General features: G+C 40.4%; 2 protein-coding genes across 4 annotated transcripts in view; one reads left to right on the plus strand and one right to left on the minus strand.

The window, feature by feature from the left end:
- The window catches only part of NRAP (nebulin related anchoring protein), an 84,519-nt gene extending 72,798 nt beyond the window's left edge, over positions 1-11,721 (plus strand). For 2 of the 3 annotated variants that reach the window (XM_020988085.2, XM_020988086.2), the window contains exons 36-42: positions 164-268; positions 1,111-1,209; positions 2,371-2,475; positions 7,404-7,511; positions 8,704-9,015; positions 10,556-10,687; positions 11,274-11,721. In XM_020988085.2, coding sequence (XP_020843744.1) covers positions 164-268; positions 1,111-1,209; positions 2,371-2,475; positions 7,404-7,511; positions 8,704-9,015; positions 10,556-10,687; positions 11,274-11,477 — 1,065 coding nt within the window. In that variant the 3' untranslated portion in view covers positions 11,478-11,721. The remainder of the gene's footprint in view (positions 1-163; positions 269-1,110; positions 1,210-2,370; positions 2,476-7,403; positions 7,512-8,703; positions 9,016-10,555; positions 10,688-11,273) is intronic. The other variant, XM_078151046.1, reaches the window with a different exon arrangement.
- The window catches only part of HABP2 (hyaluronan binding protein 2), a 56,690-nt gene continuing 42,486 nt past the window's right edge, over positions 11,604-25,807 (minus strand). The window contains exons 8-13 of the mRNA XM_020988087.2: positions 25,699-25,796; positions 23,997-24,249; positions 21,296-21,438; positions 19,728-19,862; positions 15,512-15,648; positions 11,604-12,482 (exon numbers count right to left, since the gene is read on the minus strand). Coding sequence (XP_020843746.1) covers positions 12,315-12,482; positions 15,512-15,648; positions 19,728-19,862; positions 21,296-21,438; positions 23,997-24,249; positions 25,699-25,796 — 934 coding nt within the window. The 3' untranslated portion in view covers positions 11,604-12,314. The remainder of the gene's footprint in view (positions 12,483-15,511; positions 15,649-19,727; positions 19,863-21,295; positions 21,439-23,996; positions 24,250-25,698; positions 25,797-25,807) is intronic.

Raw genomic sequence — 25,807 nt, forward strand, 5'->3', positions numbered from 1 at the left:
AATGAGCAGAGAGAAGGAAGACTCTGGAATGTTGTTAGCAATCATTACTGCAAGTATTATTAAAAATCAAGGATCTTTTGAAAGAGTCTTAATAGTCAAAGATGTTATAATGATATCAGATGTCATACTGATAAAAAGCCAAAATATTTTGTGTTTCCTGCAGTCACGCTATAAATCAGACCTGAACTACATGAAGGGATTGGGTTGGTTGGCGCTGAGATCACCGCAGATAGAAAATGTAAAGAAGGCCGGTGAACTCATCAGTGAGGTACTGATAAATCTTTCATGGCCTGGTACATCTGTAGGAATTGTTTACCATTAGAATGCTTTGTTACAAGGGGGGTGGTGTTGGAGGGGAAGCGGGACAGAGAACATTACAAGCATGAGAGACAGCCTGTATAAAGTCATGAAGACATGTTAACATTCCATACAGTAATACAATTTGACCAGAATGGAAAGTGTAATATCCTTTTATTCTGAAAATATTTTCTAAATTATGCCATTTTGAAGGACTCAGGCTCATCAGCAAGATGAGCTAATGATTTATTCCATACATTTAGACTTGCATTACTGAGTTGGAGAAAAGTTATGATTGCCATTCACAATGTTTATTCGCCATATGAACACCATGAGAAGAGGGAATAGAGCAAAATATATTTATTCAGATGGAATAATCAATCACACTTCCCCAGGGCTTCACTATTTTTCTTGGGGGATAATCCCATAGGTAGGTGATGCAACATAGTAAAGTCCTCTCAATATTTGAGTAACTAAATCCTTCTAGGATAGAGTATGAATAGGTATGATTGATTTTGTACTGAATCCTGTTGAATGGTGAGCATGTTAGTATGAGATACCAGGGCAGTTTGTACTTTACTACCTGTAGCATCTATCTTCAAAAGACTTAAATGTCTCAAAGCTATTTCTTATTACATAGAAGCAGCCTGTGCCTCTTCACTCTCAAGGCATTTTTACTGCTATTGCCCATAAATAGGGGAAACTGTTTCCAAATAAGTAATTGATATATTTGGTTTGGATTGATTGCAGTAATACTGCATTCAAAAAGTTGAACTCCTGTTTCATGAGAATCTTTGTTTTAATTCCTTGCAGGCTAAATATCGTCAAAAGCCGGACAGTATCAAGTTCACTACAGTGGTTGACTCCCCAGACCTAGTCCATGCCAAGAATAGCTACCTGCAGTGTAATGATGTAGGTTTGATGTTATTATACCTGATCTCAGCCTCTCTTGATAGAAGCCACATTCATTTCAAACACACCTTTATTTTCAGTAGAGTCCAATGGAGATAAAAGTTTAATTTAGCTCAACTGGAGACAAAGAACAGAAAAGTTAAATGTCTCTCTCTACTTTCAGTATCTACATTTGCTACAGTCTTTTCTCTCTCATTCTCTTTCCTTATTCTCTATCTGTCTCTGTCTGTTGCTTTCTCTCTCTCTCTCTCACACACACAACACACACACACACACAAACACACACACACACACACACACTGTATCTTTGTATCTGCATCACTGGCTTTTTCTTAATTAGAAAACTGAGCTGTACTTAATGAGTTAAGCCAAAAGTATAAAACATTCTTGACATTTGGAAAGATGTAAAATTCACACCCAATGATAAAGCCACTTTATTTTTCCTGTTACATATAGTTAAAGTCTGCCTTTGGATTTGAGAGTGGATTAGAACGGAGGGCATTCTGTTTTCCCACTATAAAAACCATAAAACACTGAACCCTTTCGATAAAATATCCTATCTTTAAATCTAATATTATTTATAAATCACTTCTTTAAAATATCTTCAAATATTCTAATGAACACATGCATGTATACACATGCTTGAAAGGCAGAAGAGTATAATAGATGGAGGGTTGGGCATGGAGTCAGAAAGGTGTGGGATCAAGTCCTGTCTATTATGAACAACCTGAGTGATTGTAGGCAGGTCATGTATTCTCTCAGTACTCCCAGGAAATCCTTTAAGACAGTAAAGTGTAGATGAGACATTGATCTGTAATGAAATTAGATAGGTTTGCGTCAGTCAGTCAGTGTTTTAGGCTATTTCATCTTTTTATAGATAGATAGTAGTAGAACACTAGATGAAGTGTGGCTTCAAAGGGATCTGTCTAAAATCTGCCCTGTCTGTCTGTGCATTTTTCTATATACCCATTTATCTGAGCAAAACAACTGAGTAGCCATCATGGCCAAGACACTGTTAAAAGCTCTGAGACATGCAGAGAAATGTCTGTGTTCTTATAATGATTTTCATACGGATCTGTCTGTGATGTTCTGAATTGTATGGAAATGTAGCCCCACAAGCTATAATCTGTATTTAAATGGGAACCTGTTTTGGCTTGACAGCGTCTCTACAGAGCTGGGGACTCAGAATCAATGCACAGATATACTTTCCTTCCTGATCACCCCGACTTCATCCGAGCCCGTCTGAATGCTCTTCATCTTAGTGACGTGAGTGAATAAACACATTCTTCTTCTTCTTCTGTCTTTCTATATTTCAGTGATCAAATGGGGACAACACATGTAGGGTGATCTGCAAAGCCTTAAAGTGCTATCTAAGTGCTACCTCCTCTTATGTTAGCTGTTATTCATAAAAACTGGGTTTTATTGATTAGGAAAAACAAACAAATAGACAATAATGAATAAGGGCAGGGCAGCTTAGTGAAAAGAGCCTGGAACCAGGAATCAGGAGACCCATATTCTAGCCCTTGTCAGTCACTCACTGTGTAGCTTTGGGCAAATCGGTTCCTTTTTTCTGGGCCTCAGTTTCCCTCTCTGTAAAATTAAAGGGTTGTGTCTTTAAGGTCTCTTCCAGTTCTAACATTCTATGAGTCTGTGTTTGACTTCAGAGCCATCACTGCTTTGTTTAGGTTTGGCCAGAATCAGCTTCAGGTACTGCCTGTAGATGTCTTCATTTATTATCCAGAACATTTTTTCCCTGTTCTGTAAATTGAACCTTGTTCATGAGGTGATAGTTCTGTATCTCAACAAAGTGTTTTGTTTTGTTGCTCATTCGTTTCAGTCATATCTGACTGGTCGTGACCCCATTTGGGGTTTTCTTAGCAAAGATACTGGAGTGCTTTGCCATTTCCTTCACCAGCTCATTTTACAGATGAGGAAACTGAGGCAAACAGGGTTAAGTGACTTGCCCAGGGTAACATCTAGTAAGTGTCTGAGGCTGGGTTTGAACTCAGAGAGATAAGTCTTCCTGACTCCAGGCCTGGCATTCTAGCCACTGTGCCACCTAGCTGACGCTTAGTGACCTTAAAACAGATCTACTTTTCTCTAAAATAGGAGTTCTTAACCTGAGATCTATGAATCTCCAAAGAGTCTTTAAATAAATTTCAGGAGTTCTATGAACTTGCATGGGAAAAAAATTACATCTTTATTATAAAGCTTCATCGTCATTATACAGGCAATGAGTGGGTTTAGTCTTAGAGTAGGGGTTCTTAACCTGGCATCTGTGAACTTGTTTTAAAAAAATCTTTTTGACTAGTATATTTCAGTATAATGGATGCTCTTAAAAACATTGCCCTGATAGGCTTCACCAGACTGCCGATGGGGTCCATGACACAAAAACATGGTCAAGGGTCCCTATTCGAAAGAAAGTGTTGGCCTCAGAGTCACTCCTGTCACCATGAAATTACTTTGTAATTGCACCTAGTAGGACTTTAATAAATCCTTGTTGAATGGATGAATGGATGAATGAATGAATGAATGAATGATGAATGAATATGAGTCCGCATTTCCCCTGCCTGTGGCCAAAAACCCTTTTTTGTTTCCCTTAGACATATGCCCTGTGAGTGCATAATGGAGGAATCTTGTTTTTTAAGCCATACCAAAGGCTGCCCTGTTACCAGGAAGGATTTGAAGTTACTGATTCTAAGTGAATAGGTGGCAGCTTGTCCTCAGGGGCTGTGATCCTATGATAACAGGTAGTGAGGCTGATGAATCAAAGGAAACCTGTCAGATCAGAATAACATGGTCTGAGTGTGTCCAAATGTGGTAGCAATGGGCCACCCAGAGTTCAGCCATTCTTCCCTCCCTGTCCTTCCCATTGTGTCCTGCAGCTCCGTGTGGTTAAGCAGCTGTCACTTTTCACCCTGGAGGTGGCTACTTCTCAGAGGATGGCAAGATGCTTCTTCTATTTTATGTGTGTATCAGTTTGTGGAGTTTGTAAAGCACCATGGGATCCTTTGCAGTGAATCGTGCTTTATAAATATAAGTTATTATTATTATTTGAAGCTTTTGATGGGAGCGAGAAGGATAATTTTAGAATAGCAGCTTAGGTGGGCCTATCTCCCCCTGGGTCAAAGAGTCCTTTCCTTTGGCAATGCTCGGGCAAAAGACTTCTCTTGTTAATCTCCCTGAAATGTGGGAAGTGCCTTCATCGGAGACTTCTCCTCACCTGCTTGTGGCAGGTTTGGAAACCAGGATAAAATAGGCAGCCCTTTGCAGGGGATTCTTAAGAAGGGGAGGCCCGCGCAGGATCTTGAACATTTGCCTCTAGCGACCGCTACCAATCATCAGAGGCGGTGAACTGAAATTGCCAGCTGGGGTATGTGGCTATGGAGAACTCGTGAACCTCTTATGAAAGAGTACTTTTTGGGGGAGGGCATGTGGGGTGTGTACAATTGGATCAAGCACAGTACACGGAAGACTGTAGAGGGAAACTGACCTTCCTGGGCAAAGAAAGCCATTGATATTTGTAAGGCAGCAGAAATAACTAAAAATCAAATGGCTTTAATGTGTGAGGATGAGGACAAAACTGAGCATACTGTGATCAAGAAGAAGAGCGCCCAGGGTTCCCATCAAAGGACCCGCTCAATGTAAAGACTCCCAGTGGCAAGGCAAAAACCTCAACAGATTAAAAAAAGAGAGAGAGAGAAGGAGGCAGGAAATTATTACAACATAGCAAATAGTATACAGAGGGAAGTTACCCTGGGGGAAAGGGTGCCAGGAAAATAAATTGGGGGTGTGTGAAGTTCTGGATTCCTCATCCCATTTGGAGCAAACATAGTTGGACCTTCTTTAACTAAGCAAGTATTATTAACTTAAGCCTTTAATTAAAAAAAAAAAAGTCCAGGGTATGGGGAAGACTAGAAATATTGGAACCTGGAATTTTATGCTGAGGGTGGGATTTCCAGGACCAATCTGAAGCGGACTTATATGCAGAATGTGTCACCTCTGTAAAGAGCTGCCCCATTGAGTATGTATGAGGAGTCCCTGTGTAATCTCTGCGACAAAATCGCTTATCTCTAGGACTCAGTTGCTTCATTTGTAAAGTGAGGTCAGCACACTAAATGATCTCTACAGTTGGGCTCAGTGTATATTAACAGTTGTCATCTCCATGGCACTCCATGGTTATGCAAGTTGCTTCACCCACATTCTTATTTGATCATCATGACAACCCTGTGAGATATGTACTGTAAATGTTTTTGTCCACACTTTCCAGGTGAGGAAACTGAGGCTGAGAGATACTAAACGATTCCCCCAAGGTCACTCGGCTAGTAGGAGGTAGTATTTCAACTCAGGTCTTCCTGACTCTAAGTCCAGCATTTTAGCCACTCTGCCATGTTGTCTCTATAATGTCATGGTGGTAAAGAGTTTCCAGGTTCAGTAAAGTGAAAACCATTTTGCTTCCATTCCTTTCAGGAACCTCCTTGGTCAGACCATCTGAACAGGAGGTATAATGCAGAATGGTGGTCATTCTCCTTCTACCTCTTGTGGACCCCTGGCTCTTGACCTGAACTGTACCATAGCTAATTGAGACATTTTGCCTTTCTGTATGCGTAGATGATTGTGGCATGATCCACATGGATTTATATAGTTATGTCCCCAATACTCGGCATAATCTTTGTCACTCAGCAAATGTTAAATATGTGTTGGTCATTGGTATTGATGACAGTGGCTGTAACAGTACAGATCAGCCTTGGATTAGTTTAGTCATCTCAAATAGATCGACCCAGCTAAAGACTTAGGGATGGTGCATAATGACATTATTTTTCCTGTTTCTCTGTGCCACCTTCTCTGATCAATGTTCTAAGACCCCTTGGGAAAATAAAACCCACTAGGACAAACCTCATTTTCAGGGGGCGAAGCTAAAGGCCCCCTCCCCACGCAGCCCACCTAGGCCAGTGACCTGCCCTACCTGACTTACAGAGCAGTCATCAACAGAGCTGGGCTGAGGACACAGCTTTTCAGTCTGCTAGGCTGATGGTCTGACAACTGTCTCCTGCTGCCTTCCTTCTCTGTGGATGGATAAAGGACAGCTATCCACTGAGATCTCCATGCGACACCTTTCATGGATCCCCTCAGTTATTTTTTGGGAGAGAAAAACCTCTTTAACACATGAAGGCTCTGAAGAGTTTGATGCCTATATTGGTGATGTGGAGCTCTACCTGAAGACCTCCTGAAGGAAATGATTACAAATACCTGGGGGGTGTGTAAGTACAACTTGAAAGCGAAAGAATGAAAGAGGACACTGATAGAGGAAGATATTAAATGCACGGGGCACATACTCAACCAGGGTTTTTGACAGTATATTAAATGCAAGTGAAGGCTCTTGCCTAGATGTTGGCACCAGGGGTGGAAACTAGATTTAGGGCACCTCAGAACAAAAATGTATTGTATGGCATCAAAGTCAAGCTGAATAGGTTCCCATAAAGCCAGAAGAGCTAATGAAAATACATATGCTGGGACATTAGGACCAAGATGTTGGAAAGGTTTGAAGAGTCGGGGGGGTTTTTTCCCTTGAAAATTTTCATTCCAATGTTCAGAGGCCACAAAGCCCAGGAGGCTGTGTCAAAAGACCACATGGAGGGGAGTTATGGGTGGTGAAGCCAGACTAAGAGCTGGGACACCTGGGTTCTATTCCTGACTACAACTCTAATTCTGTGACCTTGGGCAAATCAATTCACATCTCTAAGCCTCAGCTTTATCATCTGTAAAAGGGGGAGAGTACTATTTGTGACATCTTACAACAGAGCTAATTTATAGGTCAAATGTGAAAGACTTTTATAAACTATGGAATTATATATATATATATATATATATTTATAAATGCTGATTGTAAAGTTTTACAAATTATCAAGAGAACTTCAAAATGTTTTCCACAGAGTTGATGCTCAATGAGTATTTGCTGAATGAATGAATTCAGGAATGAACAAACTCTCAGAATGAAGCAGTAATTACTACTCTTATCTGTGTTTAAAAGGTCCTGTTTAAAGTAACCACAAGGAAGACATTTAGTACTTGAAATAAATTTGTGTGGCACTTTAAACAACTTATTCATTCTCTCTCTCTCTCTCTCTCTCTCTCTCTCTCTCTCTCTCTCTCTCTCTCTCTCTCTCTCTCCCTCCCTCCTTTCCTAACCTTAGAAAACATATAAGACCTCTTGGGAACAGATCCGAGCAGCTGGCTATGACTTCAGGCTGGATGCCATCCCTTTCCAGACTGCCAGAGCCTCTCGAGAGATTGCCAGTGATGTAAGGAAACCCGGCCCAAGCCTCTCCCTCTGCACCTGCTGTCCCCGTCTATGTAGCTTTACTGTGATTTGGAAACAGGCAGCTGGGACCCACGGAAAATAGTTCCACTTGCTCCCTAGTTATATATTTCAGTAGAGACTATTCTAGACCTTAGCCAGGAGTGGTTTGGAAGGGATGTAGTAAAAAAAAAAATACGTGCTTAAAAGAACCAATTAACAAGAAGCTGAATCATGAACTTCTTACCTAAAACAGCCTCCTTTGAAGGGAAGTCCATGGGTTAGAGCATTTAAATGTATACTGGGGAAAATGGTGACTGTGAGAACAGACACATTTCTCTTCCTTTTGGATCCATATATAGAAGGGAATAAGCATTTATTTAGCACTACTATTTGCCAAGAACTGTGATAAATGCCTTTTTGTTTTGCTAGGCAATGGGGTTAAGTGACTTGCTCAGGGTCACATAGCTAGTAAGTGTCAAGTGTCTGAGATCAGATTTGAACTCAGGTCCTCCTGACTCCAGGGCCAGTGCTTTATCCACTATGCCACCTAGCTGCACCGACAAGCACTTTTAAAAAATGAATATTATACATTTATTTGGTTCTCACAACCACGCTGCCAGGTACCTGCTGTTATTATCCCCATTTTGTGATTGAGGAAACTGAGGTAAACAGAGGTTACCTAAAACAGAGTAAACAGAGTAAAGTGACTTGCCTGGGGTCACACAGGTAGTAAGTGTTGGAGGTCAAATTTAAACTTAGTTCTTCTTGACTCCAGGCCCAGCACTCTACCCTCTATTCTATCTGTATCTATATTTATATATGTGATCTATACATATTTCTATATATATATATAGATATAGATGTATATGTGTCTATATATATATCTCTATATAATCTACTGTGTATATATATAGATATACAGATATGTATCTCTATAACTGTATCCATATCTGTATATCTATATGTCTCTCTATATATACATATATATATCTGTATATCTTTATCTATATAGATCTCTCTCTCTCTCTCTCTCTCTCTCTCTCTCTCTCTCTCTCTCTCTCTCTCTCTGTCCCTCACTACCATATATCATAGTCATTTGGAATCCACTTAGGTGGTCTGGCAGATAAGGGTGTCACTGAAGGAGCCCTGTGTGCCTATGAACAAACAATGAGCTCTCCCCTTCTTCCCTATAGTTCAGGTACAAAGAGGCCTTCCTGAGGGATCGGGGACTCCAGATTGGCTACCGCAGTGTAGATGATGACCCAAGGACAAAACACTTCCTCACCATGGGGAAACTTCAGAGCGACAATGAGTACAAAAGGGAATTCATCCAGAGTAGGCCTCGGTTCCAGAGCCGGATGGACCAGCCTGGGTTTATCCACGCCAAGAGGAGCCAGGAGCTGGCCAGTGACGTCAACTACAGGCAGCACTTGCACCAGTACACCTGTGACCCAGAGCAACTCAACCTGAAGCATGCCCAGAGGGCCCACAAACTGCAGAGCGATGTAAGTCTGTGGCTACAGGCTTCTCTCAGCCCTCTCATACACGTTTGCTCTTTTCATAATCTCTAAAATCCAAAAGTAGCAGAAGGAGTCATAACTTCATTAACTCATTCTTCACCAACAAGGCACCAGCTGAAACAGCATTAGGGTGGGGGTGGGGGGCAGAGTAAGCATACTTGTAGATAAGAGTGCTGAACTGGGTATCGGGAAGGCTTGGGTTCAGAACCTACCTCTGATATTTACTCATTGTTGGATTACCCTGGACAAGTGACAATCTCTCTCACTTTCCATATGTGTAAAATGGGGCTGATAATAGCTACTACTTTACAACATGGTTGTTAAGGGGTTCGGATGAGCTGGTGTAGGGTTCTAGGTCTTGAGCTGGAAGGGACCTTAGAAACCACTTAGTCTAAGCTCATTTTACAGAGGAGGAAACTGAGGTTCAAGGAAATTAAATTATTTGCCCAAAATTACATAAGGAGTAAGTGCCTGGGACAGGATTAGAACCCACTTCCTCTGACTCTAGAGTCAATATAAATCTTTAGGCACTACTACTATCAATGTCAGCTCTGATTATTCTTTCATGAACAAGGTTATGCTATAAATGCGTGATCAACTGACTGGCTTTATAGCAGGGCTTAAAAATATTCCAATGGACCACATTTCAACCACAGTTTATAGTTGTTTTATTAGGGTTGGTTTCTAATGTTTTAATGCTATCAATAAGAAATGACATGCTTCAGGGGAACATGACATGAAATATAGTTCTATATATTTCACTACTGGATGCTGGGCAGTGTGAAACTTGAGCTGATGTATAAACATATAGTAAAAGGATTTTTACCTGTTTTTTGTGTCTTGGATCCCTCTGGCAGAGCCCTCTGGTGAAGCCTGTGGACCCTTTCCTCGGAATAACATTTTTAAATGCATAAAATGAAATACATAGGATTACAAAGGAAACCAAAGTTTAAAGAAAATAAAATATGCTTTTTCCCCATCCAGGTTCACGGCCCCCCTGAAATCTATTTACAAACTCTTTGGGGATGCATGGACCCCAGGATAAGAACATCTGATATGGAGTATGATCACTGAAAGGAATTTTAGCACTCATTCAGGCCAGCCACCCTTATTTTACAGAGGCAGAAATCAAGTCCCCAAATGGGAAAGCCATTGCCCAAAATTCTATGGCTAGTAATGGCTAGAATAGAAATATTCAGTTCTATGACAGAGTTAATATTAGAACTTAGGTCTCCTGACTTCCAGCCCAATGTCCTTTCTCACTGTCCCCTATTGCAGTTAATTCCCCCAAAGGAAAGAGAGAAGGAAGAGTACTATATGAGGAACCTGTAGATCAGTCTGCTGTACTTTGGACATGAGGGATCTTTTCATACAAAATGGAGAGGCTCATGACATCCTGGCAGAAAAAGAAAATTCTTGACTCCCAGCTGCTTTTTTATATACTGTCTAACGCATTAAAATCACGCAAACCCGAGTGATGTTTTTCTTTCTCCATTCTGCCCCCCACTCCCCACCCCCAATCCAGGTCAAGTATAAATCTGACTTGAACTTGACTAGAGGCATTGGCTGGACTCCTCCGGGCTCCTATAAAGTGGAAATGGCTAGAAGGGCAGCTGAACTGGCCAATGCCCGGGGCCAAAGACTTCAGGGTCCCCACGTAAGTATTTTGACTCAAACTTGCCTCAGCCTGTGGGGCACCTGCAAAACCGCAAATTCCTCCTGGTTTCCTCTTCGGTTTATTTTGCGCTGTCACTCAAGAAACACGAAGCACCGCGCCAGTAAGGTGCCTATTTTGCTGGTCTGAGATGACTGGGCATAGGAACCACAGGTTCAGCCTCCCACGGGGCGCCTCTCATGTTGTCCTCAAGAGGAGAACTGGGAGGCACCCCATCAATACTGAGCACGGGCAGCCTGCATCTCGCTTTCCACAACTTGCGCATTTATGTTGGTTTTAAAGGGTCAGGGACCCGACGACTACAATGGTTTTTGTTTCGAGCTCTGCCTTCTTCAGAGTAATGAGACTTTGTCCGAATGAGACGCTGGATTTCCCTTCTCCCTTCTCTTGCCTTAAGGGTTTTTGTTTTTCGGTTTTTTTGTTTTTTTTTTTTATTTTTGGTGGAGGGGGAGAGGAGGGATATAGGAAAAGGGGAAGCAGTTAAAGTTATAAATGCTCCTGCGGCATCTTAGACTCTTCTTAGGAGGGCTTTGGTTTTCACTCAGATGGGGTCTTTTCTTTTCCACAGGCAGGGATTGATCCCTTAGGGGAGGAAGACAATAACCAGGGGAATGTGAACCCAGATGCTACTGAGATTCTGCACGTAAAACGGAAGAAGGCCCATCAGCTTGTAAATGAGCAGCCCCCGTGCAGAGTGTTTGACAAAGAAATTGGACATAGAAGTAGTCCCCATCCCCCCATCCCCCAGATCCCTCCAAAAGGCACATTTTAGATTCGTGAGGTTTGGAGGGCTGCCTAAGGTACATGTTAGTGCCCATCCCCTCCTCACCATTTTTGAAAATCAGCGTTAATACTAGGGTGTCTTTCTTTTAAAACATTTTTGAACACTGTGTCATCATGAAATGAAATGTAGATCTTTATATTTTCAATTCAATATTTTAATAGCCTGTATTGAATATTGGTTCTGTCTAGCTCCTCATCCATGTGTGGTGCTGAATAAAAATGGTCAGACATGACCTGGGTCACTCTTGTCCATTCTGTAAGGGTCGGTGTTGGGACCGTTCTTGGGCTGGACCTATGCTCCAGGAATGATGATTTCTAGACTACAAAGACATATGAACTAAAGAAAATAATCCTGGAGAACTTAGGGTCCCCTTCCATGATTCCCTTGGAAATAACAGGAGATAATAAGAGGGCAGGGAGGGCTATTGTGAAAATGCTGGCTAGAGTCATGAAGGACAAGACAAGCACATTGGAGATGATTTCTGTTCAGCCCCAGTGGAACTCTTTAAATTGCACGGCTATAACTAGAAGGGACTTTGGAGGCCACACAATCAACCCCTGCCCCACATTGTACAAATGAAGAAACTGAGGCCCAGAGAAAGGAAGTGATTTGCCCAAGACCAACACAACTAGTTAGTGGAAGAGTCAGGACTAGAAAGCCGGTTTCTTGACTAATCTTGATCAATCCAATGCTCTTTCTTCCTCTCTGATTATTTGCTTCTTGGGAGTGGACCTTCCTTGTTAATTTCATCCAACAAGTCAATACTGTGATGAAAAGGAGGATGGAGATAAAGGTGCTGTAACTTGTGCCTAGTTTAGGCACTATCTACTGTGATCCAGATTCTTCTCGAATGGTGTCTTTGATCCAGCTGTGGTACTTGGTCACTAGAGTGTAGACTCCTGGTTTCTTTCCGCATTTAAAGCCCCAGCTCACAATTCCATAGAGGTAGTATTTACCATCCCGTTCGCAGGTTAAAGGGCCACCAGAATCACCCTAGAGGAAAATAAGACAGTTAACCTTGTAGTAAAAACAGAATTGTTTGTGGGGGTGGGGTCTGCCATAAAGGTGATGCCAAAGATAAGAGGAAGAGAATGAGTATCCTCTCAGTCCCAGGATAGGAGCAAAGAAACACTATGTATTATCTCCCAGGTTCTGATCCCTACCCAAGGCCCATTCCCTACTTCCTTTGCCTTAGATTCAACCACAGTCAAGGCTTCTGACTATCCCTGTGGTTGGGTTGGTAGCTTCATGAGGCCATCCTGTTTGTGGCAATAGGGGATAGGGATGTAACAGATGATTCAAAATCATGCATGATCTAAAAGATCCACTGTGGTGATTAGCATCAATTTCCTAGAGCCTCATACTATACACAGCATAGCAACAGGACAGGAAAAATTCTTATGTAAATACAAGGAAGAGATATTGATATAATTAGGACTAATATGGTAAAAACAGAGCACTTGACTTTGTTGAATTTTCTACTTCACTACTTACTTATGTCTTGGGCAAAATTTTACTTTTCTGACCTTCAGTTTCCTCACTTCTGACCTGGAAATAGTAGTACTTGCACAATCTACCTCACAAAGTTGATGTGAGGAAAGCGCCATTAATCAACACATCATCCATGACTGCTAGAATGGGGACATTTTACACCCACAGTCCCCCATCTCCTCCAGTGAAAGGAGTGGGACTTTTTTTAAATCTCCTCTCAGACCAAGTTTGATCATTAAAATTATATATATTCTGTTTCATTTCATTGTTCTTTTGGTTTACATAATTGTGTATATTATTTTTCCTGGATTCAGTTCTTATGTCTTTTCAGGTTTTCTTGAATTCATGTTTATCATTTTTTTTAGTGCAGCAATATACAATTACATATATTGTAACCTGTAACGCACTGTCATTCCTCAATCAGTGGACACCCACTTTGTTTCTATTTCTTTACTACCACATTAGGTATTGCCATGAATATTTGGTTTTATATGGCATAGTTCATTCTGTCTTTGACCTTCTTGGGGTATATGCCTAGCAGTAGGTTCTCTGGGTCAAAAGATATGGAAATTTTAGTCACCTTTCCCCCTGCATAATTATAAATAGTTTTCCACAATGGTTGGAACAATTTCCAGCTCTATCAACAGTGTTTTAGTGTGCCTGCCCTTCTCCCACATTGAATATTTCCATCTTTTCTCCTTTTTGTCAGTTTGCTGGGTGTGTTTCCTTTTTTTTTCCATCACAAATTCTAAGATGGATATGTCACTTCCACCCAAGGTTCTGGGTTTCCTCCCCAGAAGCTAATTTTCTTTGTTCACCAGAATAGGTTTAGAACAACAGTTCCATTAATTGTTTCCTCTACCTTTTGAACCATGAAAATATCACTAGGAGAAGCCAAGAAATTATTGACTTCTTTGTTTTTTGCAAGAAATAAAAAAGATCTATAAAATATCTAGATAACTAAAGTTTCCTATTTGCATTTCATTCCTTGACTTCAGGCAAATATATTAAACAAAAAACAAAAAACTGACCAGCCCTTGTAAGATGTACTCCATCCCTACCAAGGAAATTCTCATTCCTATATTTTAAGTAATGGCTCAGAAATACAAATCTTGTTCTTAGATATTATCTTAAGAAGATTTTTAGTTCCCAAATTTGTCTTTCTCTTCTGAAGCCCTTCACTTCAGTTGCAATAGTTATGAAAATATTACCTGTCCTTCTAAGGTTTTCCATTTCTTGCCCAAGACTTTGTAACTCTTATCCATGCTTTCTGTTTTTTTTTTTTTTTCCTGGCAGTATCCAAGAGAATTACCAGAAGTGAGTGGTAATATTCACAGATCTCTTCCTCAGATGAAAGGGACAGAGGAAGGGCATAGAATTTTAATCTATCAGTTTACTATGGAAGGGAAGCCTGACTATGAGTTTGATGGGGAAAAGTATTGACTTTAATGGTTATGATGAAGTTTGTGGAATATCTATGATATTGAATTATCTCTTCTCTCCCCTTTAACATGGGCAAGGTGATTTTAGGATTTAAAGCTGATGGCTGATGACTGTGTCAGGGTGGAGTGGTAGAGATACAGAGTTAAGGGTGAATTGCACTATCCCAAGGGCAAGAGATTGGAGAAGGCGTTTATAGGCTAATTTTATATATGTGACTCCCAGGTCCTTTTATTTTTTTTTTAAACATGAATTCCACTGACCGTTGCCCTTTCCTTGAGTCACAGTGTAGTCTTATTAATGAAGCCTCATTTCCCTCTACTCCTGTTCAGGGAATGTGGCAATTAGAAGTGATTCTGAGCACAGATAATTCAAAATTAGCTACCCATACATATGCAAACAATAATTGTCAGGGCAGATTAGAGTCATAGAATATTAAAAGGTAATGTGCTTTAATAAAATAGGTTGCTGGGCTTGGAATTAGGTAGTGCTCAGTTCAAATTCTGCCACAAATATTGTACCTAAAGTGCTTTGCAAACTTTCCATTACTATTTAGATATAATCTAGTCCAACCCCTTCATTGTACATAGGGAGAAACTGTGATTTAGGAGGACAGATTATGGTTATGGTCACATAATATATTAGTATCCCTCTTACTCTCAGCCCAGGGCTTGGTATACACTGAGACCTGTGGATTTTCATGGGACTTATAACAGTGACATAAAAAGTGTCATTAACTCCAAGCAGTATTGCTTGTTTGTTCCATAACTTGGCCATTACATGGATTCTGACATACTATTGTTCAAATGATTCTTGAAAGTGTTCAAATGTTCTTGAAACACAAAGATTATAAACTGAAACGACACGCTTAACCTATGAGGATAATCACTATCCTCTCCCTCAATGCAAGGGTTTTATGGAATTCATTGTATCTGTTGTTGTTCAGTTGTTTCAGTCATGCCCAACTCTATGTGACCCCATTTGGAATTTTCTTGGCAAAGATACTGGAGTGGTTTGTGTATAGTTCTACCTATAGTACTACACCCTTCCAATCCCTCCCAACTAAATTAGATCAATGAAATGTGACATACTTGGCAGGAGTCCATCCCCTGTCTGCCTGCACAAATCATGGTGTCATCGATCAAATTGTCATACTGGTTTGGAGCATTACAACGAGATTTGGAGATCAGTTGGACTTTAGCATCCAGGAGATGACGAGATGCTTTTCCTACATGAAAATAAAGGACAAATATCGTTTTTGATGAAACATGGAGAATCTTACTACTATTAGGGTTATTGGGAGAAGTCACAAAATTTAGGTATGAAGGGAGAATTTTCTAAGAATCAGCAAGACTTCTGGAGGCTATTAGACATGCTATCAAGCTAAGTCAATATGTTAATATTTCAAGAATCTGTAATTTCAGTAGTCCAGAAACTCCCTCCAGTGTAAGGCAGAAAGCAAACCCTCTATTACTTAGTAGATAAGTCTTAGGGAATTAATCGCCTGGGACTGACAGAGGGCTTGTCCAAAGTCACACAGAGGCAGAATTTGGATTTAGGTCTTCCTGATTCCTAGTCAAACACTTTATTCATGAAACTCTCCTCAAGAAAAATAGCTCCACTCACCACTGCCCCTCAAATAAATCAGATTATCAACTTTCCAGAGTCATAATTTTCTTGTCAAAATATGGAAACCAGTTCACATTTTCATTGGCTTGTATTAACCAGTCTCTGGATAAAAAGTGCCAAATAATCATTGTTGAGATCAATCATATTCAGAAAGATGATGTGGAAAGGATGCTGAATATGAAATTAGAACACTTAGGTTCAGTATCTGACTGCCATTTGCTATCTATGTGACTTTGGACAAATCATTTCACCTCTCTAGGCTTCAATTTTTTCATCTATAAAACAAGAGAACTAGATTAGATGGTTTTTAAGGGCTCTTCTTAAGCTAAAAAATTAAATAAAAAATTTTCTTCATTTAACAAAAATTTATTCTGCCCCCCCCCATCCAGGTAAGAAAGAAAACCAGAACTCTTGTGACAAATATACTTAGTCAAGCAAAACAAGATCTGGCATTGGTCACATTAAAAATATATAAATATGTCTTATTCCATACTCTGAGTTCATCATCTGTCAGGAGGTGGGTAGCATGCTTCATCACTGGCTCTCTAGAATTGTGGTTGGTTATTGCACTAATCAGAATTCTTAAGTCTTAAAAGTTGTTTGTCTTCACAATGTTGTATGAATTGTTTTCTAGGTTCTGCTCACTTCACTCTGCATTGTCATACAGGTCTTCCCAGGTTTCTCTGAAACCATCCTTTCAATCATTTTCCCAGCATATTGGTATTCCATTTCATTAATATTCTATGATTTGTTCAGCCGTTCCCAATTCATGGACACCCACTAGGTTTCCAGTTCTTTATCATCACCCCTTTCTTCCTGCACCCCATCTACCCACACAAAGTTGTTCTAAATTTTTTTTTTGTTCATGCAGGTTCTTTTCCTCTTTCTTTTATCTCATTGGGTTTTGATACTACTAATAGGCAAACAGCTGGGTCAGAGGGTATGCACAAATTAGTGACTTTTGGGACATGAGTCCAAATTGCTTTTCAGAATGGTTGAACCATTTCAACAGTACATTAATGTGCCTGTTTTCCCATAGACTCTCCAACATTTGTTATTTTCTTAAGGTTGCCAAGAAAATATTTACAGAGCACTTAGCAAAACTTAGAGGGCTCTATAAATATTATTTACTATTGTTATTATTGTTATTAATTAAAATTTTATGATTTGGCGAGGTCAAATAAATTTGTATCGCTATTGAAATATTGCATATTTCAACTACATTGTAGTAAAGGCTCATTTAGACACGGCATCACACAGCTGAATGGTACCTTGGAGATCATCTAGTTCATTAGGTTGTGAGCTTCTTGAGGAAGGAACCATTTGTTGCTTCTTTTTGCCTGGAACATTTGTTGTTGTTCAGTCATTTCAGTCATGTCTGACTCTTTGTGACCCTATCTGGGGTTTTGTTGGGCAAGAGACCAGAGTGGTTTGCCATTTCCTTCTCCAGCTCATTTTACAGATGAGGAAACTGAGGCAAACAGGTTAAGTGACTTGTCCAGAGTCACAAAGCTAGTAAGTATGTAAGGCCAAATTTGAACTCGTGAAGGTAAGTCTTCCTACACCTAGCTGCCCTGCCTAGAACATAGTAGACACTTAATAAATGCTCTTTCATTAATTACTAGTGCAGTGGCATCCAAGTTTTTTTTTAATAGTGGGCCGTATGATCAAAAATTTGTGTGAACTTAATTATATACTTAATTACATTCAGCTTCAGTTATAATTATTAATTGATCCAAGTCTGTTTAGCATGACATCTGATGCTCAGTGGCAGGCATATTGGGCCCTATTGGACCACTCACTGTTGCATACTAGCTAATAAGACACTGATTTATTTTGCTAAAATTTTCAGGTAGTTTATAACCCAGTGTCAGTTGGTCCACATTTTGTATACCATCCGTTCATTTTTGTAGATTAGGAAACTGACATTTAGAATGTTCCAAATCATTAACCCTAAGTAACACACAAGAATGTGGGTTTCCTGATTCTAAGGAAGGGGGAAGGAAGAAAAGAAGGAAATAAGCATTTATTAAGCACATGCTATGTTCTAGGCACGATGCTAAGTGCTTTACAAATATTATTTCATTTGCTCCTTGCAACAACACCCTGGGAGGTAGGTACTACGATTATCCTCATCTAACATTTGAGGAAACTGAGACAATTAGAAGTTAAGTGACTTACCCAGGGTCCCACAGCTAGTTACTGAATTTGAGACTGAATTTGAACTCAGGTTTTCTTGACTCTAGGCCCTTCATCCTAACCACTATTCCACCTAACTGCCTTATAGGCTAATTTTTCACCCATTATACTGTAATAACATTTAACCAGACTCTGGCAAACTAGAATTGTATATTACCCATTCACTTTTTCATTTAAAGAATATTTGTTGATACAAGTTAAAATAACACAGTTCCTTGCCACATAGTAGTTTGAGGTTTAGAAAACAGATGGTTTCGTTTCCTACTTTTAGAAGAAAGTTAAACAGCATTAACACAGGAAGATACGAGGAGCCTGTTAAAAACCAACAAGCCTTCTAACGTATCCTTGGGTAAATACAGACCTATAACCTATACCTTCCACCTCCACAAAATTTCAGAACGACAACATTTCAGACATAGCTAGGTCAAGTCTATGAGCTGGCAGAAAATTCCCTTTGCAAAAATATCCAACAAGTGGTTATCCAGTCTTTGTTTAAAGACCTTCAGTAAGAGAGAACCCACTCCTTTCCTAATCTTACTTTTGCATAACTTTAAATGGTATGTGGATAGCTAAGTGGCAAGGTGGATAGAACAGGAGGCCTGGAGTCAGGAAGACTCATCTTCATGAGTCCAAATCCGACCTCAGACACTTACTAGCTGTGTGACCTTGAACAAGTCACTTAACCTTGTTTGCCTCAGCTTCCTCATCTGTAAAATGAGCTGGAGAAGGAAATGGTAAACCATTCCAGTATCTCTCCTAAGAACCCAAATGGAGTAAGGAAGAGTTGGGCACAATTGAAATGACTACACAACAACAAAAAATGTTAGGAAGTCGTCTCTTACCTTGAGCTAAAATCTGGCTCTCTGCAACTTATAGCCCTGAATGTAATAAGGCAGGAAAGTTTTTTTTTTTTAATTGAGAAATATTTATGAAACAAAAACAGTTTTCTGGTTAGCACTGAATTAACCATTAAGTCAGTTAAATAGAACTCCCTCTTGGTCAATCATAGCGGTTAACCTGCAAATTATACATATGTTTTATTGTTATTCATTGATCCATTTAAACTTGTTTCCATTTTGGTTAAATAAGGAAGAGATGGAGGGGGAGAAGAGAGGCAGGAAATCAATTTTCACTATATTCCTAAAATAAAAGCTATGTTTGAAAACAATCCAATTTTTAGTTCGTGTCAAATAACTGAAATAATACTCCAGACCCCTTTGTTCTGGAAAACAGATGATCCACAGTACCATGAGAACAGTGCCCTCATTTTGAAACATAGACTAAGTCTGGGCAGAAGAGAGAAATTGTTTGTTTGAAAACTAACAACCTCTTTGAGTATTAATATTTTCATTTCAATTTTTGGAGGAGGGATTCTATCTCCAAGGCTTAACGTTTTGTCCATGAGAATACTTGTTTAATTGAACTGGGGGCATGTGGACTTAGCAGGTAGAAATAGCGTTTATTCATTGAGGACCTTACCTGTTGATGTAACTCCCCATCCAGAAATGTAGCATTCTGTCTGAGAAGGAAATGGTACCTCAGCTATGCACGCTGTCTTTACATACTTAGATTCCAGAGCACAGTGGCCATTCACTGGCTTTAATTTGAGCAAAGCTAAACAACAAAGAAAGGAAGAAATGATAAGCTGCTATGGAACCTTGTTGCTCAGAGATTTGTTCATTTCAGCCTTTTAGGGAAGAGATGGGGTAGAAATATCTGAATGTCCATGTCTGCCTATAGTCAATCCTAAGGAGCACAGAGCTGCTTCATTTATATGTTTATTGATGACTTCTGAGGAATAATATGGACCTTGCTACAGTGTTTTATGATATGAAATAGAGACATTATCTCATTTGATTCTTACAACTCATATTTTCATACCATTTTATAGTCACTCAGAGAGGGTAAGTGATAATTTGACAGAATTCAAACCTCGGTCTCTGCTGTTTCTAAGTTCAATATCCTTTTCACAATTACACTATGCAAGTGTGTAGAATCATAAGTGTCAGGGAAACCCTTGTTTAGCAGATGATTGAACATACAATTTGATTTTAAAAAGTACTCAATTTGATTTTAAAAAGTCCTCAAGATATAATGCTTTTCATATATTTTTCCACCTATTTGTTTGAGACCTGAAATATCTTAGTGCTGGTATTATTTGTTTAGTCGAATAATTTGATTTGTTAAAATTTAATCTTCCTGGGAAACACTTTAAATTCGTGTAAGTCATTACCACTTTAGCATAGGTTAATTTCAGATCACCTGAGGTCTAAAGTTTCAGAGAGTTCCAGAGCACAGTACTGAGAGTTCACGCCCAAAGACAAATTTTACCCTGCAATCAACTGAATGGTAGGTGGGAAGACTGGCTGCACCCTATTCTCACTGTGATAGCTAATTCTGAGGTTTATCTCCAATACAATCAATGTATCTTTATCCTCCAACATTCCCCTCTCCTGTACCCGGCACCTGAGTAAGCTCCCAACCTCCCCTATAGAATGAAGTGAGGACACCTGGTGTGGTACCTCAGGGCAGTTAAAATTTAAACTAACTTCAGCTGCTGCTCAGGTGCCACTGGGAAAATTCTGCCTCGTTTCCTGGTCCCCAGATCAGATCACCTCAAGATTGCAGCCAGTGCCCATGGGAGGGTAGGATCTGTTTTTGGGGGTAATGACCAGTGAGTAAGAACACCGTATCACTCTTTTTCATTCTGCATAAAGCAGAGTAAATAAATTCATGGATGGGTAAAGATCTACATCTCCCAGGGATTGATCTGCATTGATGCAGGTTGCTTCTTCACTGGAAGTTGCTTAAAACAATAAAATCGTGGGCTAAATCCACATCCCCCCGCCTCAAAAAAAAAGAAACCCTTAAGAACATGGGCATCATTTTATAAAGGTTCCCTAAGAACTAAAAAATGTGGAATAAATGTGGAATAGAAATTTATTGGCTTTATAATGTTTACAGTTGGTAAGAGGCTTCTAGAATCTTCTAGATCTAAGCACCCAGGAAAATATGCCCAGGAATGACCCATAATAAAAGACACTTGCCAATATCATTATAGGGAATTTCATCATCATCTTGGTAATCTGGGTAGGCAAATATCTTCTCCACCTTAAATTTCTGCTCATGGGGTTCAGACTTAATCAAGTCTTGTTTACCAAGAACAACCCTTACTTCTTTGGCTTTTAACCTGTGAGAGCAAAATTAGAAAGAGGATAGAAGGTGAAATATTTATTATTTATATATGTTATATATAACATTTGTTATTTGGAAAACCCAGACAAGGTTAGGCAAATTGTTTAGGAGGCCCAAGACAACGTTATATATTAGAATTTTATACTAATTGGCTCCCAGAAACATTTATGGGCAATAGACTGCTTCTTCCTCCTAATTCCATCGGTGTTACCACTGAACCGAGTTGTCAGGCCAGGTTTCAAAACTTTAGTTGATGGTCATAGCCTGCATTTCCAGTTAGTCTGATGCTCATTGACAGCTCAGTTAGACCGTCATGGAGTCTACCTTCCTGAAAGCTCTCATATATGCCCTCATCTCTCCTCTATCACTCCCACCACTCTGGTCCAGGCCCTCATCACCTGTACCTTGACTACTTCAACAGCTTGCTAATCTGTCTGCCACAAGTTTCTCCTCACTCCACTCCATCCTCCATTCAGCTGTCAAACTGATCGTTCTAAAGCTCAGATCTGCCACCTCCCCTTCCCCTACCCCTCCAATTCAATAAACTCCAATGGCTCCCTATCACCTCCAGGATCAAATATAAAATCCTCTGGTTGACATTCAAAGCCCCTCATAATCTAGCCCTACCCTACCTTTCTTGTGTTCTGACACTTTACTCTTCCCCCTTTTACCTCCCTCCAACCCCCATACTTTGCAATACAGTGACACCGGCCTCTTTGCTATTCTGAACATCTCTCAACTCCAGGCATTTTCATTGAACTCCCATGCCTGGAATTTTCTCCCTCCTCATCTCTGCGTCCTGGCATACCTAGCTTCCTTCAAGTCCCTTACAAGAAGTTTTTCCCAGTCCTTCCTGAATGCTAATGCCTTTCCATTGTAGATTATCTCCAACTTATTTTGTCTAAATTTTGTATGTTGTCTCCCTCATAAGACTTCGAGCTCCTTGAGCTCAGGGGTTGGGTTTTGTTTTGTTTTTTGTCTTTCTTTGTATCCCCAGGACTTAGCACAGAACCTGGGGCGTAGCAGTTGCTAATGCTTGTTAACTCACTGATAGGCAACCTAGTTCCAGTGAAAGACATTACTAGATTGTGATTCTCCCTTGCCTTGCAAGGGCAGGGTGCACTGAATTCTTGGAATGTCATAAAAAGACTCAATATCACTGAATCTTTTGAGTATTTACCACACCACTTTAGGATAATAGAATTTGGAGATGGATGTAACCTTGGTCATAAAGTCTAGTCCTTCTGTTTTACAGTTGAAGAAATGAAGGCCTACAGAGGTTGAATCACTGCCTAAGGTTACATGGGGAATAAGTGGCAAAACTAGGATTCAGACTCAGTTCTTTTGCTCCAGACTCCATGCTTCATCCAGTGTATCATGCTGCCTCCCATGTATCTGAGTTGGAGGATTTTTGTAGCTTTGTTTGTGTATTCCTGAGTGGAGCAATGTCTCAGTGTACTGGCATTCCCAACCAACTAAACTTGTCCTTGGTGCCATTCTCCCCACCCAATCCTTTACCTCCCTCTAGTTTTGAGACCCATAGCCTTCTCCTTCTTTTCCCATGAGCCACTCTTCAGAACTTTCTCTTTCTTTCCTAGATTCTCCTCCATTATTAAAATTTGCCATCATCCTTAGGGATTTACAAGGTAGGGGCTAATTGATTTGATAAAAGAGTCCCCCAACAGGTGATAAACTGCTCTATTCCCAGGTAACACACATGCAGTTAATAACAGGGGCTTTCTGCAAAGGGTCGACAATTCTTGGGTAGAAGGGCCACCATCAAATTTTATTACACTGGCAACTGTGTATGGATAGGACAGACCAACCCAACAGGGCTCAATCAGTGTACCCCCACACAAGTGCCCACTGGGTGTTGAGACAGTAAGTGGCAGAGACACTTGGAGAGATGCCTGCCAGGGGCATTTGCCTGGAGTAGTCTTGATCATGAACTTATCAAATTCCAGAATTGGGATGGCTTCCTTTTGGGAAAGGAAAACCTCCTTTTGGAGAGAGATTTTTATAATTCTGGCTCAAGTAAGTAATGTAAAAGGACTCAATGTATAAGGTGGGGACTGATTAGTCTTGGAGCTTTGATTAGAATAATGCCAGGATATGGGGATTGGACTGTTTTTCTACAGTGGCTTTGGAAGATCTCTTTCCTAAGTTGTGTCTTCAGTGGCTATTAAGGATTCTGCCCAGCAGAACAGAACAAAAGGATGTAACTAATGCAAAGTGTTTTAAAAACCATCAAACAAGGACAATATGCCTCAATAAGGAATCTTTTCTTGGAGAAGAAACCTGTGTCAAGAAGCCATGAATCTGTTGCTGAATGATAACGTTTCCATAGTGTTTTATGGTTAACAGAGCATCTTCCTTACAACACTGTGAGGTACAAAATACAAGCATCATTTCCCCCACTTTATAGATGAGGAAACTGAGGCTTATAGAAATTAAGTTGCTTGCCCATGACCACGGCAGGTAAAGTTCAAGACCCTGGACCCCTTGTAGGTTTTTGGCTATGGAAAGGTGACCATTCCCACATCTCAAACTTACATTACACAGTGTGCAGCAGTGAGGACCCAACAGGGCTCAATCAGTGTGCCCCCACACAAGTGCCCATTGGCTGTTGAGATAGTAAGTGGCAGAGACACTTGGAGAGATGCCTGCCAGGGGTGTTTGCCTGGAGTGCTCTTGAAACCCCCATAGATCCTTTTGAATTTTGCATTTATCTCTGGCAACCCACAGGTGCTGAACATTTGACTCGAAGTGATGAGCTCGGTGGGCCTCCATGGGAACTCGAAGATGTCTGTGGCAACAAAGCAAAGACAGAATCTGAATAGCATCACAACTGCTTGCCCTCTGCCAGTCCTATCTTTTTTCCCCCAAGAAGAATTCAGGGTATGACATCAACCAGTACGGATCCAGTGTAGCACTGGGACAATGCTACGGAATGTACTCTGCTGCCAGTAGCTGCTACTCTGTTGACTTATAGCTCAGATCTAGGATCTAGACTGGGTTTGGGGAGGCAGGGAATGGAGGGGGATTGGGAGTAGGGTTACTGGTCAGGGAAGAGCTGCTATTCATAGCCACTTTTTTGCTTTGTTGACCATAGCTACTCTGTTATCCATAAGTGTTCTGCTGCACTTCTGTTGAGTAAGTGTGCTGATGCTAATTTGTTATCTGCAGAGAGGAAGAGCTGGCAGAATGACACCACTGTGCTGCAGTGAGTAGCTTTATGGGGCATCTACTAGTCACCTGAGGATAATTGTAGTTGATTTACACATATCCTTGGCCGAGTTGGCTTCTTTTCCTTCTCCTTCTTCTCCTTTTCCTCCTCTTCCTTCTCCTCCTTTTCTTCTTCCTCCCTCTTCTCTTCCTCCTCTTCCTCTTCCTTTTGTTCCTCCTCCTCTTTCTTCTCCTCCTTCTCTTCCTCCTCCTCTTCCTCTTCATTCTCATCTTCCTTCTCCTTCTTCTCCTTTTCCTCCTCTTCCTTCTCCTCCTTCTCTTCTTCCTCCCTCTTCTCTTCCTCCTCTTCCTCTTCCTTTTGTTCCTCCTCCTCTTTCTTCTCCTCCTTCTCTTCCTCCTCCTCTTCCTCTTCATTCTCATCTTCCTTCTCCTTCTCCTTTTCCTCCTCTTCCTTCTCCTCCTTCTCTTCTTCCTCCCTCTTCTCTTTCTCCTCTTCCTCTTCCTTTTGCTCCTCCTCCTTCTCTTCCTCCTTCTCTTTCTGCTCCTCCTCCTTCCTCCTCCTCTTCCTGCTCTTCCTCCTTCTCTTCCTGCTCCTCTTTTTTCTTATTCTCTGTTCTTCTTCTTTCTCTGTCTCTTGTCTGTCTCTCTCCCTTCACATATTAAGCTTTCACCTTTCTTTGTATTCCCAGTGCCAGTACTGTGCCTAACACATAGTAAGCACTTATTAAGTGATTGCTGCTTGATTGCCTAGATTGTCTCAAGAGACTTTTTTTCTTATACCTTTAAAATGATAAGGTTTTAAAAAAAAATTTTGAAGTAACAAGAATTTTAAAAAATTAATCCATTACTCCTATCCTTCTAACTTTGAGGTTTGGTGATTCTATGATCCTTGGAATCCAGTCTTTGATTAAAGACCTTTAATGAGGGGAAAATGCAACTGGAAGAGACAATCACTAAGATCTCTTCCTGCTATAACGGTCTATGAACCTTGATATTATATATGTATATATGTATATGTATATACACACATAACTAAATGTCTATGCATTCAGACTTCCACCAGCCTTACCTGAGGTTGAGCAAGAGGTGACATCACAGGACTCCCAAATCACTGTTTTCTTGTCCAGTTGAGTGAAGCACCAAGGACTTTTGTCACCATCTGGATTCCTAAAAAGAAT

The sequence above is a fragment of the Phascolarctos cinereus genome, unplaced genomic scaffold (assembly GCF_003287225.1).
Source record: "Phascolarctos cinereus isolate Bilbo 61053 unplaced genomic scaffold, phaCin_HiC Scaffold_3;HRSCAF=262, whole genome shotgun sequence".
In the NCBI taxonomy this organism is placed as follows: domain Eukaryota; kingdom Metazoa; phylum Chordata; class Mammalia; order Diprotodontia; family Phascolarctidae; genus Phascolarctos; species Phascolarctos cinereus.